The sequence below is a fragment of the Crocuta crocuta genome, unplaced genomic scaffold, assembly GCF_008692635.1.
Source record: "Crocuta crocuta isolate KB4526 unplaced genomic scaffold, BGI_CrCroc_1.0 scaffold750, whole genome shotgun sequence".
NCBI lineage: Eukaryota > Metazoa > Chordata > Mammalia > Carnivora > Hyaenidae > Crocuta > Crocuta crocuta.
In genome coordinates, this window is record NW_027529191.1 from 896,404 (window position 1) to 909,394 (window position 12,991).

General features: G+C 65.0%; 1 protein-coding gene across 1 annotated transcript in view; it reads left to right on the top strand.

Annotated features, from left to right (window-relative positions):
* Nucleotides 1–11,384, top strand: part of TPO (thyroid peroxidase) — a 39,744-nt gene extending 28,360 nt beyond the window's left edge. Inside the window, exons 14-18 of the mRNA XM_077758292.1 lie at nucleotides 2,543–2,674; nucleotides 3,374–3,473; nucleotides 8,656–8,810; nucleotides 10,347–10,443; nucleotides 11,264–11,384. Of these exons, the coding sequence (XP_077614418.1) occupies nucleotides 2,543–2,674; nucleotides 3,374–3,473; nucleotides 8,656–8,810; nucleotides 10,347–10,443; nucleotides 11,264–11,384 (605 nt within the window). The remainder of the gene's footprint in view (nucleotides 1–2,542; nucleotides 2,675–3,373; nucleotides 3,474–8,655; nucleotides 8,811–10,346; nucleotides 10,444–11,263) is intronic.
* Nucleotides 11,385–12,991: the final 1,607 nt, after the last annotated feature.

Below are 12,991 nucleotides of genomic sequence, written 5' to 3' on the forward strand. Positions count from 1 at the left end.
GGCGGAATGGACGTGTCTGCAGCCGAGCCCTGCGTGGAGGCCGGACTCCCGGTGAGAGCGGAGCCGCGGGGGTTCCCGTCCAGGAGGAGGCGCACGTTCTGGCGCGGACGGCGGTGCAGGGCGCCCGGCCGCGGAAGTGCAGGCAGCAGTGTCACCTCTCGCTCGCCTCACCGCAGTGACAGAGATTCCCGCTCCGGCCTCGGGGGCAGCAGCGTCTCGTCCTGAGGGGCTGCCGTGGGCACACGCTTCTGGCTCTGAGTCGCGCGAGACAGACGGCGGGAGATGTGAGCACCCACAGCTGCTGCAGTGCCGGCCGCGCGCCTGCTCGGCGGGGTCCCCGGCTCCAGGGCCCTGTCGGGGGTGCCCCTGAGGGACGTGCCGCCAAGCACAGGCCTGGCCTGGGAAACGGCTGCGCCCAGATTTGCACGAGCAGGACGTGAGCGGAGAGGCTGGGGGACCCGCCCCGTTGGCCGCGGCCGGGAGACGTCCGAGGTTCGCCTCCACAGAGCTCACAGGGACCCACTGAATACCGGGACGTTTTATCTGTTGATTTAGGCGGATTTTAGTCCTCGGCCGCCCCTTCTCAGCCCGCCTCCCATCACGCATTTTCTTCCTTAGCGTCTGCCCGCACACGGCCGCTCGTACTGCCCGCCAGCAGCGACGTCGCCGGCTCCCAGGTGCCCCGGGCGCCCGAGCTCCTGAGTCTGCACCTGCCTGCAAGGCTACCAGCTGGGGCGGGCGGCCTCTGACTGACCCCGGCCGCGCCCCCGCTCACCCTGCCCGGCCGCCTCAGTTACAGGCACAGCACGAGGCTCATACGCACGTTAGGAACAGGGAGTCAAGGGCAGGGGGTGTGGATTTGGGTGCGTCTACAGCATGGACTATAGCACGTCCCCTGGCGCCGTACCGTCCGTGAAGACGCGCGCCACAGAGCGCCGCACCCTGAGAACCGCCGGGGGCCAGAGGAGCCTACTTGTGAAATACTTGAAATGCCTTCATGAAGACGAGGACTCAGTAACCTTGGTTTCAAACTTGGCCCAGGGAGACGGGATGAGGAAGGAGAGGGCATTAGCCTTTTATTCACACGACCTGTGTTTTGTACTAAGGCGTTAAGGATTAAGATATGATATGTTTAAACAAATTCCGGAGAACTCACGCGGAGCAGCCCGTGGTATAAATGCGCTATTTCTGTGCACAGTGTTCTCACCCCATCTGTGCCCTGCGCTGGGAGTTTCTAAGTCAAGGAGAAACAGACCGAACACAGTGCAGGGAGTGCTTTCCCTCGTGGGGTGAACTGGTGTGAACATCACAGCCGCCTCCGTCCTCGGTGAACCAAGGCCCACAGCCCACAGCCACGGCCCACGGCCACGGCCCACGGCCACGGCTGCAGAAAGGAAAGGAAAGCTCACCTGAGGATTCAGTGCACGGATCAGAGGAGACGCACCCCGTCTTCACTCACCCTGCTTTTCCGCTAACCTGTCCGCAAGAAAGGCTGGTGGGAAAAGGAGCTAGGAATTAACTGTAATGAGACTCTTGTGAGGGCTTCCGAGTCGGGACTTCAAGATGGATCCAAGGCTGTGAGTCTGGCTCTTTGCGCTGTTGCTGCCCGGAGGGTGTGTGATCGATGAATACAAATTGTGGTTCCTGCGTCTCCTGGACGGGGAGGCCTGGGTCAGCACCCCCAGCTCGGGGGGTGGGGGGGTGAGACACACCTGGGCAGGTGAGTGAGGCTTGGGCTTCGCGTGGATCCGTGCAAGCAACCGGGACACTGGGGGTGCGTGAGACCCCTGTGGGTCTGTCCCACATGCCCAGCGGCTTCCCCTGGCAGGACGACCAGAAAGTACAGCCCCCAGCCTGGGCACAGAAGGTCCCCCAAAAGTCGCACTGCAGCCTTGACCCCTGACTCCTTGAATGTGCATAATCACACCCATTTACACGTGGGGAAAGCCCAGATGAGGGCAGCCCGCACCCTGGGCGCCCGTGCCAGGAACAGCCCTGCCCGCACACCCACCACACGGCCCGGTCGTACTGGGCAGCAGCGTCGCAAGGTGGCCGACCAGCTCTTGGGCTGACCTCAGAGGCCGGGGGACGCCCACCGGCGAGGAGGAAGCAGGTGCTCCCGGAGAGGCTCCCCCGAGAGGGACACGCCCCACAGGGCCTGAGGGGGCTCTTGTGCTCAATTGTCAGCAGTTCAGGGAGCCCGTCGTGCACCCTGGGTGAGAGCCGGAGCTGGGGGGGGTGTCACAGGGAGCCGGGGGGGGAGAGTCACAGGGAGCTGGGGGAGACGTCACAGGGAGCTGGGGAGGGGACATCACAGGGAGGGGGCGTCACAGGGAGCCGGGAGGGGGCGTCACAGGGAGCCGGGAGGGGACGTCACAGGGAGCCGGGAGGGGACGTCACAGGGAGCCGGGAGGGGAACGTCACAGGGAGCTGGGGGGGCATCACAGGGAGGGGCGTCACAGGGAGCTGGGGGAGACGTCACAGGGAGGGGCGTCACAGGGAGCCGGGAGGGTCGGCCCTGACCCCCGCGTGCTTCGTGCAGATGTGAACGAGTGTGCAGACGTGGCGCAGCCCCCCTGCCACCCCTCGGCCCGGTGCCGGAACACCAAGGGCAGCTTCCGCTGTGAGTGCACCGACCCGTACGTGCTGGGGGAGGACGGAACGACGTGTGCAGGTGAGCCCCCCTCCTCGAGCGTCCTGAGCACGTCTGCAGTGCGCCTTCCAGACGGCTGCAGGTGATCCTCCAAGATGCTTGTCCCCTGACGCCCTGTGCGTGTTCCCTGTGCCACGACCCCTGACTCTGGGTGGGGGGGGGGNGGGACAGACACGACACTCATGAAGTGTGAGGTAATGCGGGGGCAGCTTCCCGTCCTCTCCTGCGTCAGGGACACCGTCCCGTCCCCTCCAGCTCGGGGACACCGTCCCGTCCTCTCCCCACACTCGCTGCTCCTCCCCCCCCACCCCCCGTCAGGCCACGACCTCTTCTGGTCTGTACCCATCAGCCCTACTCAGTTTCTTTCCGGAATGAACGGGCGCCAATAGCTGGCCACCTGCTGATAGAGGTCACCCTCCACCTGGGTGAGCTCGTGGCGTCACATTGTGCCTCCCCCCACCTGCCCGCTCGGGTTAGGGTTAGGCCCCCAGCACCTCTCCACGGGGCTCACGTGCCCTGTGCTCTCCACCGCTCTCCCTACACCTCACGTTTGGGGGAGCCATCTGTTGAAACGGCTGCTTCAGGCAGATAGCTGCCCCCAGGTGCGCCACACCGCCGCCAGCAGAGGCGGGCCCTCGGGACCACGGTGGGCTCGGGCTCGCGGGGCACACTGGCCGCACCCTCGGCCGGCCGGCTCCCTAACTGGCTCCTTGTCCCCAGACTCCGGGAGGCTCCCGAAGGCGTCCTGGGTCTCCATGGCGCTGGGCGCCCTGCTGGTCGGCGGCCTGGCAGGTGTCACCTGGACGGCGGTCTGCAGGTGGTAAGCTCTCCCTCCTGACGACAGGGTGCCACTTCCTCCCAGGGGGCAGGGCTGCTCTTTCATGCGGGCCAGTGTGGGGGAGCAGGACCCCAAGCCCTCCTTCCCCGGAGCTGTTCTGTACGAAGCATTAGGCGTTCTGCTTCTTTATTATGCTTCAAACAGTGTCCCTCACGTCCAGGGAGTCATGTGCCTGCAGGTATAGACCCAGGGATGGGGTCCCGCGGGTGTAAACCCGGGGCTGGGGTCCTGAGGGTGTAGACCTGGGGCTGGGATCCCGCAGGTATAGACCCGGGGCTGGGGTCCCGCAGGTATAGTCAGTCTCAGGGGAATGGGGTTTCCCGGGTGTAGACCCAGGGCTGGGGTCCACAGGCATAGACCTGGGGCAGGGGTCCTGGGAACGTTAAAGGCCACAGGAAGTGCTCCCTTCGGAGTCGAGACCCCCGGATTCTCAGAGAACTAAGTCCTCTGGATAAGAACCCGTCTCCGGCCGCAGCCCCCCTGCAGGGCAGACTCTGGGACCCGGGAGCTGGGGAGTTGGTGACGGGGCCTCCGGAGCCTATATGGGCATCTGCCCCCTCGCTGCCCCTGTCTCACTAGGAGCTCGTGGGAATCGAGCTCAGACTCCTGCTGAATTTTCTCGTGTGCGTTAAGTGCAAGAAGCCGTGCCCATGCTGTCTGACCGCCCCTCCCCACCCGCGGAGCGTCTGCTGCACCAGGTCCACGACTGCCCCCGCGGTCTGCCGTGCTGCCATGCGCCCCGTGGCCCCCGCCTTAGGCGGGTCCCTGCAGCCTCGCCCCGTGGCCCCCGAGGCTCTCAACGTTGCTGTGTCCTTCCTGTCTCCCAGTGATGCAGTGACCTCCACACGTGGGCACGTCCGTGGCTCCCGGCCACTTCCGGCGTGTTCAGAGGCGGCTGCCGCCTGACCTGGGAAGGGACGTCTCCCCATGTTCCTACATCCTACAGAAGCAGGTTTCTAAATAGCCAAACCCCAGAACCACAGCAGTCAGCTGTCACCTCTGTGACGCCACTGCTGTGTTCCGTGGGTGTGACCGACCACAGTCAGCCGCGGCCCTGCTTCTGTCCTAAGTGAAGCCCCGCACCTGTGACGGCTCCCCTCTCCCCGTCCCCTCGCTGAGTTGCGCTGGCAGAGCCGGCACCCATTTGCTTTAAACTCCAAGGCCCCCTCTGCCTCGACTTCTGTCCCTGGCAGTGAGTTTACTGTCTGTCCCACAACTGGTATTTTAGTGACACGCTTTGTAACAGATCGGTTGCGTCTAACGGAACTAACGTTCACCACAGTTCAGGCGACCCTGTGAGGAATTCCTTCGGATTACCCGCTAATGGCCACACCCGGAAATCACGTGTCCCGTAGGCTAGTAAATCTAGCTCTCACCTCGTTTAACTTCCCTGTCGACCACCTGAGGTCCCTGTTACAGGCCGACAGGCGTCCCCAAGTCACGTGCTGAAGACCCAGCCTCTGGTGACTTGGAACGTGACTATATTTGGACGTGGGGTGGCTGCGGATGAAACTAGCTGAGATGAGGTCATGCTGGAGCGGGTGGTCCCCACCCAGCAGGGCTGCGTCCTCACGGGGTGGGGGAGGGGGCAGGGACGCACACGGAGAGGGGCCAGTGGAGACGAGGGCAGAGACCGGGGTGAGGTGTCTACGAGTCAGGCGTGTCCAGCAAACCCCCGACGCGGGAGGGAGGCTGGAGCGGGGCGTGCCTCAGCAGCCCCCCGACACTTTGACCTTGGACGTCTACACCGCAGAACAGGGAGAGAAGATTCCCGGCGCCCGGTCCCCAAGAGGTGGCACGGTGCTCCTGAGGCCCCAGAAAACCCCTACGAAAGTGTCGGTCCGTCACCTTCCGAAATGTGTCACCTCTGCTCAGCCGTGGAGCAGCTGCTGAAAGCCGGGGTCTGCGCGGGGCTGGGGCCTGTCCTCAGCCCCCTGCCCCCTCCCAGCTGCCTCTGCCCTTCAGGGCTGTTCTCACTGCTCACGGACTGCTCACCGCCCCCCTGCTGGAGGCACCACGTACTGCAGGGAAGCGCCTGGTGGGATTCCCGGACTTCCGTTCCGCAGCGGCTCCCGCTGTAGGACGGCGACCAAGCCTCTTGTAAGAATCACTTGGTCTTAAGAGTGTGGACACTGGCAGTGGGTGAGCCCGTGGGCAGGGGACGCTGGCGGTGGGTGAGCCGCGGGCAGGGGACGCTGGCGGAGAGTGAGCCGCGGGCAGGGGACGCTGGCGGTGGGTGAGCCGCGGGCAGCCCCTGAATCTGCGGAGCAGCAGAAACGCAGATCCGTCGGCAAACACCGTCAGGCGGGCTGGGTGCCGCGCCCTCTCTGCCGAGCGTTACAGGGTGAGGCGCTGATCTTCCCGTAACTGAGCACGATGTGCAGTTTCAAGTTTGTGGGCATCACCATGAGACACGGCCACCGTGTCACTGTGTGAAGTTGTGCCTGCAGCCCCCCCCCCACACCAAGGAATGAGACGTTCTCTCTACGACTGATGGCCGTCGGCCACAGGAACACATTTCCCAGGAATCTGGAGGGAGACGTCCCCCGAAATCGACTCCAGACTCTGCAGCCTTGGAAACAGCTACCGACACCACTCAGCAGAGATCACCAGCGAGGCCGATACTGACCTGCAGACAGCCGCTGGCAAGGTCCACGGTCCACGCAGGAAACAGAGGGGCTCAGGCCACGTCCGGGAGTCGCTGTGTGGACCAGACAGCCCACACCCTAAACCACGATGGCTCGGACCTGCAGCCACGTGCAGGAGCACCCTTTCCACTTGCGGGATCCACTCCCCTCCACGCCCGAAGGAGCTTTCACCTTTTACTTGAAACTGCTTTCGTTGAGAGCTTGAAAGTCCCCAGGCAGAGGGGAAGCTGCAAAGCGGGGAGTTTGTCCTCTGGGGTTTAAACCCGCCCAGGGCAGTCAGACGGGGCTCAGCCCCCGGTGGGCGGTCCTCACGGGACATGGGTTGTGGGGCGCTCATCCGGGAGACAGGGACAGGGTGCGGCTGTGTCTCGCCGACGGCTCTGCGTCCAGGATCCACAGTCGCCCTGGCCCCGGCGCCTGCTTCCCGCCCAGCCCTCACCGCCAGGCTGCACGGCCTCGCCCAGCGGCCTCCAGCGTCTTGTGCAGTTTGAGCGAGTGTCGCGCTTGGCGGCCGGCCACACGCCTGGGGCACTGCCTCCTCTCCTGGCCTCTGCTCCCCCTGGGTCAGATTCAGGGACTTCCCAGAGGCTGCAGGCACGGAGCCTCCCGGCCTCCGCTCTAGCCACGCTGGGGGCCGAACCCCTGAGGCCCCCTCTGTGTCCCGCGCCCCCCGGGGCCCTCTGCGGGCCAGACACACACAGCGGGGACAAGGGCCCAGCCTGCTGCCCAGAGCTGTTCTTCCGGGAGACGGGACGGCCTCCCTCGGGGTTCCGCAGGCAGGGTGGCTCCCCAAGGCTTGTTGCTGTCGTGTCCTGAGTCGGGGGGATGTCGTAAGTGACCTTGGGAACGACGCTGCCGTGGGCGGTACAGCCTGCGGGCGGAGGGTGTGTCTGAGCGCCCTTCCATCAGGACCTTCCTCCTCCAGGACGGACGACGCTCTGCAGGCTCAGGGCCTCACGAGGAGGCTGGGCCTGGACGGCCAGGTTCTCAGGCTCCTGTCTCCGCACAGCGGCTCCCGGAGGCCCGCCCTCGCCCCGTCTCTCCCCATGTCCCGGAGCAGGACCCGGGAGCCAGCTTCCTTGCCCACTCCTCACGGAGCCTCCGGAACCGTATTCCAGGACAAACACAAAACGGAGAATGGAAAGGGAAACAGCTCGCCCTAGTGCTCTGTCCACAGAAAGTTCTGTGTTTTTCTTTCCCTGAAAACCTGTTTGTGAAACTACTTGTTCTGAGAACATTAGGTCTGATGAGGGGAGTCGGCGTGACCTGTCTGCGGCTGTCGGGGGCGCGTGTGCTTTGCACACGCCTGCACACACGTGTTCCTGCTCTGAGCGGAAAGGACCTTGTGAACCGAGCCCACCGCCACTTTGTCCCCTGATGCCCTTGTGGCTGCCCGCGCCCAGCGCCGTAGGCAGAGATGGACCACGGGACAGGAGCTCCAGCGACAGGCAGAGGAGAGGGATACAAACAGAGGCGGGTGGGGCGGAACGCCGGGGTCCCTGGGGCAGGATGGCGGCTCGGGGAGCGGCCCCTCTCCGCGGGATGTGCGGGTGGGATGGGCTGCCCCACACTTGTGGCCGCGAGTCCCCGGCAGAGGGGTCCGGAGAGCATGCTGGGTCCAGGGTCCACTGTCCCGGTCCGTGGCGGAGGCACCCACGCCCCTGGGGCACCCGTCCCGCAGGACAGCTGGGCCTGGGGGGAGGCGGAGGCAGGCGTGAAGGAGGGAGGTTGAGCCACACCCCCCGTGAGACCCATCTGCTCTGGTCTCTGGTCCTTCCTCCTGCACGTCCGGCTCGGCCGGTCCTCCCTCTCCCTGCTGCGCAGACTGCAAACTGAGCTGGCGTGGCTGGGGTCTTCCTTCGTCCCCACATAAGCGTGTGTCACTAGGACTGTCCCCCTCCGCCCTCGGCCACCTCTGCGCCCAGGGGCCCAGTGTGTCCTGAGTCCACTTCCACGCGTCCCTCGACATTTCCTAATTGCCCTGTGACTCCTCTGGGCCCCGGCCACCTGGGAGAGTGTGCCCCACACGGGGGACACCCCAGCTCTGTGAGGGTCGACGGGCAGCCACCGCCGGGTGTGGCCCCAGCAGGAGAGGAGCACAGGTGCGTCTGAGACTTTCATGGCTCTGCAAACGCAGGGCGTCCTCAGCGAGCGTGAGGTTCATAGTGAAGTCCGTGCAAGTAGGAGGCTTGCGTGTAATCTGTTTTCCTCGCACAGACTGTGGTTTTCTGAATGCATTTCTGCATGAATTAAAAGTGCCGTCAGATGGGGGTGGCGGGTGTGGAGTCTAGGCGGGCCTTCGTGGCCGCGGCCGTGGCTCCCGGTGCAGGCCCCGCTCCACAGCCTCCTGACGTCCTCGTCTGATGGGGGAGGGTGCCCGCCCTGCTCTACGTGAACGTCCTGCCTCCCCAGTGCTCCAACACCCCCTCTGGGCACGGGCAGCGCAGCGTGAGGGACGGGCACTTGGGGTCCCTCTGAGGAATGACAGTCGTGACCGGGTGTGTGCTTGTCCCCAGGACGCGGGCAGGCCGTAAATCCTCACTGAGCATCGCGGGGACCGGCGGAGGAGGAGCCTCCCGGCCGGGTGGTGCAAAGTGCCCCGAAATGGGCGCCGCACAGCCTGGTACCTCCACTCGGGGTGCACAGCAGGTGGGTGCGCTCCTGGGCGATCGTAGGTCAGCGCGTGATGGGGGGTTCGTCCCCCCAGGAAGTGCTCCCCACAAACCGCATTTATGGGCGAATGATAATTTGTGAAAAACTTAACCTACTTTTTAAAAAGTGTGGACAAATTAGGATGAGCCACCAGAGCGGAAGCTGTGGTAATGTTCCCATTGTGCCGCCTGAGGGCTGGCGGTGGCATCCACCCCGGCTGCTGGCTCAGAACCCACCGGTGAACAGGAGCTGAAAGGACATGTTGACTTTTAAATGCACTTTTAAATTTTGTTTTAATGTTTATTTATTTCTGAAAGAGAGAGAGAGAGAGCAGGGGAGGGTCAGAGAGAGAGGGAGACAGAATCCGAAGCAGCTCCCGGCTCTGAGCCGTCAGCACAGAGCCCGACGTGGGGCTCGAACCCACGAACTGTGAGATCATGACCTGAGCCGAAGTCGGACACTCAACTGACTGAGCCACCCAGGTGCCCTTTAAATGTACTTTAAAAGGAATAATAGTAAGTAGTGTGGAACAGTCTAGATTTTTTTTACTATCTTTACTTTGTATGTAAATCAACAGATGTCGCATTAAGGGGTCACTTCGGGGCAGCGGCTTGGTCGGAGGAGCGCCTGACCCTTGATCTCAGGTCATGAGGCCCAGTGACACGTTGGGCGTAGAGACTGTGTAAACATAAGACTTTATAGCGTCACTGTCACACGGCTGCACCTGTCAGAGGCAGGTGGTCGGTGGGCCCTGGAGCCGCTCCGGTGCAGGATGGGATCGCGGGGCCCCTGATTAGCCCGGTGATACCCACGGGCGCGGCGGGGCTCCCGTCCGTCCGTCCGCGTGCTCAGAGCGGCTTCTCTCCCACAGGACCTGGCCTGTGCGTCCCAGACCCGTCTCTGCCAGCAGTAACACAGGCGCGTGCTCGGGAACCCGGCGTGAGCAAGTACAGCTTCCGGCTGGTTCCTGGGAGCATATGTCCGCGTCGGGGATTGGGGGGGGCGTGCACTCTGGAAAGCACACGACCAGGCCTTTCCCTCCTGTGGGAAGTGCGCTGCGTCTGAGTCCGGGCGGTGTGTCGCTCACATCTGCCCGCACCTTCGTGGGACAGAGACGGGACGGAGGACAGGGTACCTGCACTTTGTCAAGTGCGCGATCCCTGCATTCGATGCTCGAAACAGCTTTGTGTTTCCAGTCACCGCTGAGGCTGTTTTCCAAATCTGGGCCAGTCTAGCGTGTGCCCCAGTGACACTCGAGCGCGGGCAATAAATCCTCCCCCCGACAACTATCTGACTGTGCGTGTGTGTGCGCACGTGTACACCTGCCTGCCCGCTCCTCCTGGGGCTGCCTGGACGGTGTTTACCAACCCCTTCGTCCAGCCGGACAAACAGGGAGGCATCGTTTCGACTGCGGTCGTGCCTCAGTCTCCCCTGCTCTCGTCCTGGCTCCTTTCCTCTCCCTTCCGCCCTGCTTCCCGCCCGCGCGCCGTTTCCCAGCAGCCTGTGCCTGGGTGGCCTCCGAGCCTGTGTCCCCTCCTGGCTGCCCTCCTCCCAGGCAGTGGCGGAAGCAGGATGACTGTCAGGATCGTCTTGCCCCCCGAGCCCGGCCCCGCTCTGGACACAGGCTGCCTGCCCCCCGCTCCCCCGCTCAGGTAACAGCCTGGCGGCCCTCTGAGGTCCTGGACGTGCCGGCGTCGGGGGTCTGGTCATCCCCACAAAGCAGCTTTGTCATCACCCTGATTTTCCACCCCAAGTGACCAAGTGGCAGGTGGGGTCCCTGCCAAGGTGACCGGCCCTGGGCCCAGCCAGGAGACGGGAAACCTCCCTCTGGGCAGGAGCACAGACACGCCCGCCCAGAAACGCGGGGAGTCAGCGAGTGGGAGAACGCGCTCCCGGACAGCTGTCCACGCGCGCCAGGAGGGGACGTGGCACGGAAACTTGCGAGCGAGCGCGGCCCTAGAGTTCGTGACCTGAAAATGCTGTCATTTCTCGGGGGTGCTGGGTCCTCTGGTCCCCACACTCTCATTATGTTAATACCAACTTAACGACGACAGTTCAGCCACAGTCCAAGGCGCTCCAGCCAGAGCTCACGGGTCTCCTTCCCGTGAGGAGCCACAGTTCTGTCAGACGCGGGACACGATAGTGAACCCACAGCCGTGCACACCGCGTGTCCCTTGGACAGAGCCTTCAGGACAGGCTCTGACTCCAAGCGATTTCCATGAGGAGATGGGGTGACGCGGACGGACGCCTGCCCCCCGAGGCTCCTGCCTGCGTCAGTGGCCACAGAGCCGCCGGCGCCGTGACTGCGCGGCCTCTGCTCCAGGCTCTCGTCCCCGCCGTCCCTGCCTCGGGTCCCGTGTGCTTCGTGCTGCTGCGCGAGGGGGGCTGGTGAACACGGAATGAGCCAGGAGGAAGGGCCCGGCCCACACGGCCCCACGGCCCTCAGTCCCCACGCCCACGTGGCCCTCACAGCTCTCGGTCCCCACGGCCCCCCGCTGGGCCTCCCGTGCACACGCCAGCTGTCCGCTCGCACGACGTCCTTACTGCCCGTGCCAGCGGGCGACTCCGGCTGCTCTGCGCTCAGGACCCGTGACAGTATCTCTGTGACCCTCCCAGACACGTCGGCTGGAGGCCTGTCCGCACGGGACCAGCGTCCGGGGCCGTCAGCTCCGGTCCGGGCCCGCCGGGTGTGCCGCCCGGCTCCCCTGTCCCTCAGGCCGTTCCACGAGCACGGGAGTCTGCGGGCAGTGTCCCCTGGAGAGCCTCGCGCACGGCCGCGGGCCGCCCTGTGCAGCGCCCTCCTTCCTGGGCGCAGAGGGCCCCGGGCGAGGTCCCTGCCCCACGTCACCCGGCACAGCAGAGTCAGGAGGGGCGGGAGCGCAGTCCCGGGGGTCTCAGCGGACCAGTGCCGCCCCCTCGGCACCCGCGTCGCACCCCACGTCCCGGGTCAGCTGTTTGGCGGCATCGGCCTCTGGCGTGAACCTGTGTGAGCGCAGTGGGAGTGGCCGCCTCCTGGCCCAGGCGTGTCCATCCGGGGCGGCTCTCACCGCCGACCCGGCTCCCACGGGCAGGACCAGGCTTTGTGACAAGGCCTGGGCACTTGACCCACCAAAGCCACAGTTTCCTTGGCCCACAGCACCCCCTGCTGGGCGCCCTGAGGAATGCAACCCATCTCAGCTGCTTTTTTCCAGCCTGGCACCCGGGCACCGTGGTGTCTGCGCTGGAGGAGCCTGTGTGGCTCCAGGCGCAGGCCTTGTGCTGAACGCACAGGCCGCCAGCCTCCTACCCGCTTCGTCTTAGAGCTGATCGCCTCGGGAGGGCCGGGGTCGGGTGGGGGCCACCGGAGGTGACCCGGGGCAGCACATTCCTCAGGGGGCAGGGAGAGTCTGCACTGCGGGAGCCTGTTTTCCTGGGCAGGACCCACCTGTCGATGTCGGGGTGAGCGCTGCAGCGACCCCAGTGCCACGGGTGGGCAGGGGCCGGGCCCCCACTTCCTTCCAGACCTGGGCCCCTAGGGTTATGGTGCACGGGGGCGTGCACAGCGGCGGCAGCGAGGGGGCCTCTGCCAGCACGTGCCACAGGACGGGAGGGGGTCCGGACGCCGCGGGGAGCAGCTAGGCGGGAGACAGCCACACGCCCGGTGGCCCGGGGCCCAGGGTCACCGCTGCTGGGAGCCCCGTCCCTCCTCCTGCAGGAAGGGAAGGCGCGTCTGTGTCCGTGGACCAAACAGGTGCCCTGGGTGGAAGATTCCGGAGAGTGGTGGGAACAGAGGCACCCCTCCTGCTTTGTGGACAACCTGACACTTCAGACACTTAGTAACAACTGCAGGAAGTGCGTTTCCACGCGGACGCTCTGGGCAGATCTGGAGGAAACAGCCTCCGGTCTGGGGGGAGCCACTGGGGGCTGCGGAGGTCACGTTCAAGTCAGCGGATCAAAAGCTGGAGAAAGTGGCGGGTAAAGTAACTTGGTAGCGAAGGAAGCCCGGGCGGCCGGCCAGTGCTCCCAGGGCCTGGCACACGCGGGGCTCTGTTCCCGTGTCCTTCCTGCACAGGAGCTGCGTGCGGCGTGGTTACACGCGTGTGGAAATGCAACGGCCCTTCAGGCACAGCCGTGGTGGGGCCCCTGGCCCGTCTGCACGGCCGCTGGGGCCGCGTGTCGCTGCACGTGAGCAGCTGCCCACCCCCGCTGGCCGCCTCTCGA